This window comes from Colobus angolensis, unplaced genomic scaffold, assembly GCF_000951035.1.
Source record: "Colobus angolensis palliatus isolate OR3802 unplaced genomic scaffold, Cang.pa_1.0 Scaffold90, whole genome shotgun sequence".
NCBI lineage: Eukaryota > Metazoa > Chordata > Mammalia > Primates > Cercopithecidae > Colobus > Colobus angolensis.
Genome location: NW_012122932.1, coordinates 9294826 through 9302378, shown reverse-complemented (window position 1 = coordinate 9302378; position 7553 = coordinate 9294826). Strand labels below are relative to the sequence as shown.

General features: G+C 46.4%; 1 protein-coding gene across 3 annotated transcripts in view; it reads left to right on the top strand.

Annotated features, from left to right (window-relative positions):
* The window catches only part of FAXDC2 (fatty acid hydroxylase domain containing 2), a 32223-nt gene that overhangs the window by 9540 nt on the left and 15130 nt on the right, over positions 1 to 7553 (top strand). The window contains exons 2-5 of one of the 3 annotated variants that reach the window (XM_011931651.1): positions 2211 to 2310; positions 3506 to 3553; positions 6081 to 6172; positions 6291 to 6394. In XM_011931651.1, coding sequence (XP_011787041.1) covers positions 2245 to 2310; positions 3506 to 3553; positions 6081 to 6172; positions 6291 to 6394 — 310 coding nt within the window. In that variant the 5' untranslated portion in view covers positions 2211 to 2244. The remainder of the gene's footprint in view (positions 1 to 2210; positions 2311 to 3505; positions 3554 to 6080; positions 6173 to 6290; positions 6395 to 7553) is intronic. The other 2 variants (XM_011931652.1, XM_011931653.1) reach the window with 2 other exon arrangements.

The window sequence follows — 7553 nt, the reverse complement described above, 5'->3', positions numbered from 1 at the left end:
TCTCAGTCTCCATCTGCAAGTAGAGTTGTGAGGTGGAGGTTGCAGTGAGCCGAGATTGCGCCATTGCACTCCAGCCTGGGTGATAGAGTGCTGCCCCAAAAAAAAAAAAAAAAAAAAGAATATGACCTTGCCTCATTCCAGAATCCTAGCACTGTGTGAAGGGCAGCTTCTCTGAAGGGACCCTTATCCACCTTGGAGATGCGGGCCAAACTCAGAATTGAGCCACAGGAACTGCTGCTTAGGACAATGAGGGTGAAGAAAATAATTATTTAAAGAATAATTATTTGGAATCTTCATAAGCCCAATTTATTAACTAACATCTGTTGTCCTAGTTGTGGGGCAGGGGTGTTTACATAGGTTTAGGCTGAGACTTACCATCCTGAAATGCTTGCTCAGCTGTCTTGGAAGCTCAGGCGGGGCAGAATATGACTACAGAGCACCCTCTAACCCCCAAGTCCACAAAGGAATCCCAGCCGCCATTCAGTATCAGAACCTGGAGTGAAGGAATGCCTGCAGCTGCACTCTACTAACTTTTCTTTTTCTGGTTTTCCCAGAACTTGCATTGAGGCAGAAACTGCATACTTATAAGCCACAGTAGCTTCCCTTGCTGTCAGTCAGGCAATGTTTGGGAAGGGAGCAGGGGAAGGGAGCATAGGTAAAGCCAGGCCTAGGAGTGTGGACAGGGCCCTGTATTATCTAGAGTGTCTGAAACCCATTCCCCTGCCTCCAGGTGGGGGTTAGGCGCACGACACACCAAACATCCTGGCGCCCTCTCTCAAGTCAGACGCTGTCTCCCTGACAGGTATCAGATGTCTCGGTATTTCTCCCTGAGAGGCTCTTCCTCTAAGCTAACTGCACCCCTCCTACTGTAGTGGGACTCACAGAAGTAATGATAAGCAGCTTGCTTATCACCTCCTGGTGTCCTAACTCCTCGAACACTGAAAGACACTTTATAGGTCACCATTCCCTCTTCCTTTCTTCAGCCTAAGTAATCTGTAAAAAATGTGGGCTGGGCACAGTGGCTCATGCCTGTAATCCTGGCACTTTGGGAGGCCAAGGTGGGAGGATCGCTTGAGCTCACGAGTTTGAGATTAGTCTGGGCAATGTAGTGAGACTCTGTCTCTACAAAAAATACGAAAATTAGCTGGGTATGGTGGTTTGTGCCTGTAGTCTGTATTCCCAGCTACTCAGAAAGCTGAAGTGGGAGAATTGCTTGAATCTGGGGGGCTTGAGGCTGGAAGGCAGAGGTTGCAGTGAGCCATGATCAGGCTACTGCACTCCAGCCTGGGCAACAGAGCAAGACCCTGTCTCAAAAAAAAAAAAAAAAAAGAAATGTGAATGAGGCTGGGCATGGTGGTGTACACCTGTAGTCCCAGCTACTCAGAAGGCTGAGGCAGGAGGATACCCTGAGCCCAGGAGTTTGAGTCCAGCTTGGACACCATAGTGAGACCCCATCTCTTAAAAAAAAATCAATTTTAAAAAAAGGCTTCATGCCTGTAATTTCAACACTTTGGAGGGCTCAGGCAAGAGGATTGCTTGAAACCAGGAGTTCAAGACCACCCTGGGCAACAAAGCAAGACCCCCATCTCCTAATTGTTAAAATAAAAATTAAAAGAAATATGGATCAAAGGGGAGCAGTTATTTCCTAAGGTCATAGGTGATAAACATGCATTTAGAATAATAAAACCAAGTACGATCATATACAAAACAATAAAACATCCGCAGAGATGGAAATAAGTGGCACAAAGTCCAGTTTGGAACCTGGGTCCTAAGCCTGGCTCTGCTACTTATCATCTATAGACTCTGGGAGGTCACCTGCCTCTTCTTGTCTAGATTCTTTCATCCTTGTAACATGGCGGGACCAGATGATCTGTAGTGCTCCTCTCCAGCCAGGTTATGACACTATCTAATAGGGAAGGCCAATGGGATAACATGTGCTAGCTTCTCTGGACTGGTATGCCTGCCTTGAATGCTGTGGTTGGGTCTGTGAGGTTAGTTAGGCTCGGGTGAAAGACGCTGGGAATGACAGGTGCTGTCTACCAGGGATGACAGAGTGACAGAGGAGAATTCGTCATCTAAGTTTCAATTACTGTTATTTACATTTAAAATTTTTGAACAACTAGTACATTCATATGGTCCAAAATTTCAACCATATAAAAACAGAAAATATTTATTGCCAGTTTTTTTTTTTTTTTTTTTTTTTGAGACAGGGTCTCACTCTGTCGTCCAGGCTGGATCAGTGGTATGATCATGGCTCATTGCAGTCTCTGTCTCCCAAGCTCAAGTGATCTTCCCAGTTCAGCCTCGCAGGTAGCTGGGACCATAGGCATGTGCTACCACACCTGGCTAATTGTTTTTTATTTTTTGTAGAGACAGGGTGTCTCTATGTTTGCCCAGGCTGGTCTTGAACTCCTGGACTCAAATGATCTTCTTGCCTTGGCCTCCCCAAGTGTTGGGAATACAGATGTGGGCCACTGCACCTAGCCTCAGACGTATCTCTTTTTTCTTTTTTTGAGACAAAGTGTTGGTCTCTTGCCCAGGCTGGAGTGCAGTGGTGCAATCTCGGCTCACTGCAACCTCTGCCTCCTGGGTTCAAGCGATTCTCCTGCCTCAGCCTCCTGAGTAGCTGGGACAACAGGCATGCACCACCATGCCTGGCTAATTTTTGTGTTTTTAGTAGAGATGGGGTTTTGCCATGTTGGCCAGGCTGGTCTTGAACTCCTGAACCCACCTTGGCCTCCCAAAGTGCTGGGATTACAGACGTGAGCCACCCGTGCCCGGCCCTCAGACACATTTCTAATGATTGTCCTTCTAGCCAATTGTTGTTAGGCTGCATTTTTAAATAGGGTTAATGCCTGATATTCATATCCTTTTTCTTTTCCATAGAACTGTTGATTGGTTTCAGAAAAATCTTGGTTCATGTTTTTAAACCAACCAACAAGTAATACTAAAGAACAAACCAAACCAACTTGCTAGAACTACTCTTTGCATTCTGAGTAAGTTCATTTTTTTTCTCTTACAGCAACAGCTCTCTAATAAAAGGGAGAAATGAAGAGAGCATAAATAAGTTTTTCAAAAAAGCATTAGAATACATTTTTGGCGGGGCGTAGTGGCTCATGCCTGTAATTCCAGCACTTTGGGAGGCCAAGGCAGAAGGATAGCTTGAGTCCAGGAGTTCGAGACCAGCCTGCGTAACGTAGTGGTACCCTGCCTCTTAAAAAAGCATTATCATATATGTTTGTAGTTGGTAGACCTAGCAGTTCCCTCCCTTCCATTACTCTTTTTCTTTTCTGGCATTTTTCTAGCTATTCTTGTACATTTATCTTTCCATGTAAGTTTTCAAATCAGTTTGTCTGGTTTCAGGAAGAACAACCAACCTATTGTTTTTTGTTTTTTTTTTTTTCAAAAATCACTGCTAGCCATACACTTTGATTTTCTCCACTCCCTACTTCCTTAGATGTTTATGAAAATAAATCCCTGGCTTGCCTGTGCTTTCTCATTCCAGATGAAGGGAGAAGCTGGACATATGCTACACAATGAGAAGTCAAAGCAGGTAAATGCCAGCACCTCGCCCCCAAACTGGTGAGAATGTAGTCAGTGGCTCTTGCCATAGCTGCACTTGCTATGCATCCAACATCTCCCTCAAGGGTTCGGGGTGGCTGACAGATGGTAATGTCTTCATTTCAGTAACTGAGCAGAGTCCTCTTGACTCCAAACTGACTTTTACCCACAACCCCTTTGCCTGAATGCAGAGTGCAAATGTGCGTTATGGAATTGAAAAGCGTTGTAACTGTCCTCCCTTCTTCTCTTGGCTCTCCTGCCTGTAGCCCTTGGCATGCCCTATGCCTCAGGCCTTTGGAAAACCCCTTTCTATAACTTTCCTGGGGACAACAGAGGCTTTCTGGGGGTAGCTGAGAACTGGCTCTTGACCCCAGCTAACTCCTGCACTGCGTTTTCCTGCACATCACAGAGGACGTTTGTCCTGTTTATATTTCCTTCATCTGGGCTGCTAGAGAGATGAAAAAACCCAACATCCCCAAACAAATATCTAATTCTGTATGTGAAATTGAGGTTTTAATCTGACTTAATTTGGTTTGATCAAACTCAGAAGATTAAAACTTCCAACGAGTCTAGAAAAGTTACTGAAAATAGCCCTCAGAGGTGAGGCAGGCACATCACCTGATGTCAGGAGTTCAAAATCAGCCTTGCCAACATGGCGAATAAAAATCCAAAAATTAGCTGGGCATGGTGGCAGGCACCTGTAATCCCAGCTACTCCAGAGGCTGAGGCAGGAGAATCGCTTGAACTTGGGAGGTAGAGGTTGCAGTGAGCCGAGATTATACCACTGCACTCCAGCCTGGGCAACAGAGTAAGATAGTCTCAAAAAAAAAAAAGTAGTGTCCTATTAGATCAGCTCCTCCAGCACCCCCTCTGACACCCTGTACATGGCCCCATTAGCTAATTGCAGATGAGCCCCAGGTACATACACTGTAGGGACCACTACCTCCAGTTATTTCCTATGAAAGAATATGCAGACCCCATCTGAATTGAGAAACAGAATATGAGTGGTCATTTGTAATTCCTGTCTGTGATACAATGGAAACTGGTGATACACCTGGCAGCTGGTGTTTTCCCTCCCTGAATCTGGAGCATTTTTTGGTCATCGAGCTCACGATGACTTCTGGTTTAGAGGAGAAACTTTTGGAGGGGAATATATAAGGACCTCCCGCCGGGCGCGGTGGCTCAAGCCTGTAATCCCAGCACTTAGGGAGGCCGAGACGGGCGGATCACGAGGTCAGGAGATCGAGACCATCCTGGCGAACACAGTGAAACCCCGTCTCTACTAAAAAATACAAAAAAAAAAACTAGCCGGGCGACGTGGCGGGCGCCTGTAGTCCCAGCTACTCGGGAGGCTGAGGCAGGAGAATGGCGGGAACCTGGGAGGCGGAGCTTGCAGTGAGCTGAGATCTGGCCACTGCACTCCAGCCCGGGCGGCAGAGCAAGACTCCGCCTCAAAAAAAAAAAAAAAAAAAAGGACCTCCCAGTGATTTCCAGTGGTCTCTCCTTGACCCACAGAATGGCTAGTCGTCTTGTCCAGCTGGGAGCCTGGGCTAATCTTGCTGGAAGGCAGAGAGGGGTTATTAAAAGTCAGAAAGTGGCCGGGCACAGTGGCTCGTGCCTGTAATCCCAGCACTTTGGGAGACTGAGGCAGGTGAATTGCTTGAGGTTTAGAATTCTAGGCCAGCCTGGCCAACATGGTGAAACCCCAGCTAACTTCTCTACTAAAAATACAAAAATTAGCTGGGCATGGTGGCAGGCACCTGTAATCCCAGCTACTCAGGAAGCTGGGGCAGAAGCATCGCTTGAACCCTGGAGGCAGAGGTTGCAGTGAGCCGAGGTGGTGACACTGCACTCCAGCCTGGGTGACAGAGCAACACTCTGCCTCAAAAAAAAAGTCAGAAAAGGTGTACAATTCACTCTTTTCTCCCAAAGCAAGAGGAGGGTAGGGATGGAAAAAATAGGCCTGGCCTATGGACACAGTGAAGCCCGTATGACTGGGAAAGGATTTCCTCATCATGGTTTTGGCAGATGCTGCTATGATATCTCAACCTTGCCTGCCCATTGGAATTGCCTGGGGAGCCCAGGTCCCACCCCCAGGGACTCTTATGTAATTGGATTGGAGGGAACCCTGGGTATTGGGACTTTTTTAAGCTCCCAAGTGATTCCAATGTGCAGATAATGGGTAGCTCTATTTGCCAAGAGGACTGGTGATGAAATCCTATGGCTGAACAGAGGTTTGCCTGTCCTCTGACTGACAGAATTGCCTGCTAGTTTCTCTGGAGTCAGGCTAATTCCCTTCCCTCCCCCAACTTGAACTCTAATTTTCATAAACACACCCATGTACAGCCTGAGAGCTCCTGATAAGGAAGAGGCTCCCACAGAAGCTGGGAAAAGGTCAGATGTGCCTTCCTGGTTTGTTGAGACCCTGATCCTTCAGCACTCCCGCTGTGCCTCAGCAGTGAGCTGGGTGTAAAGGCAGGAGGCTTGCTGGGGTTTGACATTTCCTTGCCCTCCTCCAGGAGGGACACATCTGGGGCTCTATGAGGAGGACAGCTTTCATCCTGGGCTCTGGACTTCTCTCATTTGTGGCCTTCTGGAACTCAGTGACATGGTAAGTCCGCTCCACCCAGCTAGGGTGCAGTGTGGTGGTGGTCGGGGGTAGATCATAGGGGAAGGAGCTGTCCACCCACTAGTCTTCACCCAGAAACCTGAATGGTTTTTCTTCCAAGGCATCTTCAGAGATTTTGGGGTGCTTCTGGCTACTTTTGGCAAGCCCAGTGGGAGAGGCTGCTGACTACATTTGAAGGGAAGGAGTGGATCCTCTTCTTTATAGGTGAGGTTCCCAGACCACCAGCACCTAGCGTGTGGGTACATGATTATAACTTAACTCTTTTTCTATTGTTTTGTTCTCTACTTTGGGAATTTTCAGTTTATTATTCCAAGGGATGAGGATTTGCAGTTCAAAAAAGTGGTAGTCCCAAAGAATACTAAACTTGTGGGTAGTCTGGAAACAGGATGTCTAAAAAAAGAAGCTGAGAAGTTGAGACTCCTCCCAAAATATAGAAAAATAAGAAATATTTTATGTAAAAATGAATGCACACTTAGAGCAATAATCCTGTTTCTACATGTAATTCCACAAGCACAGAGGGCTGCCCTGTCTTGTCTGAGACTATTATACCCTGTACCTGGTACAGCCAGTGCTTGACAGCACGTGGCCAGTCAATAAATATTTACTGACAGCTTAAATGGCTCCAAACAAGCCTAAGTAAATAAATGGAAGGAAAAGTCATGTAAACATAGATATTTATAAAAGCATTATCTATAATAGTGATTGTCCTCAATCATACATTCACTCAAATCATAATTATACACAATTTAATATAAATTATATGTAATATACATTTATTTATATTATTAATATGATATATAATGTTACTATGTGCTAAACTTGTTTGGAAGATATAGAAATATTTAAGATGGGAGACCAGGCACAGTGGCTGACACCTGTAATCCTAGTGGCTGACGCCTGTAATCACGAGGTTAGGAGTTCGAGACCAGCCTGGCCAACATAGTGAAAGCCCGTTTCTACTAAAAATACAAAAAAATTAGCTGGGTGTGGTGGCAGGCTCCTGTAATCCCAGCTATTTGGGAGGCTAAGGCAGGGAGAATCGCTTGAACTTGGGAGGGGGGTTGGAGTAAGCCAAGATTGCACCACTGCACTCTAGCCGGGCGACAGTGTGAGGCTTCATCTCAAAAAAAAAAACAAAAAAGAAAGAAGTATTTAAGATGGGGCTGGGCACAGTGGCTCACGCCTGTAATCCCAACACTTTGGGAGGCCAAGGCAGGCGGATCACTTGAAGTCAGGGGTTCAAGACCAGCCTGGCCAATATGGCAAAACCCCTTTTTTGGCCGGGCGCGGTGGCTCAAGCCTGTAATCCCAGCACTTTGGGAGGCCGAGACGGGCGGATCACGAGGTCAGGAGATCGAGACCA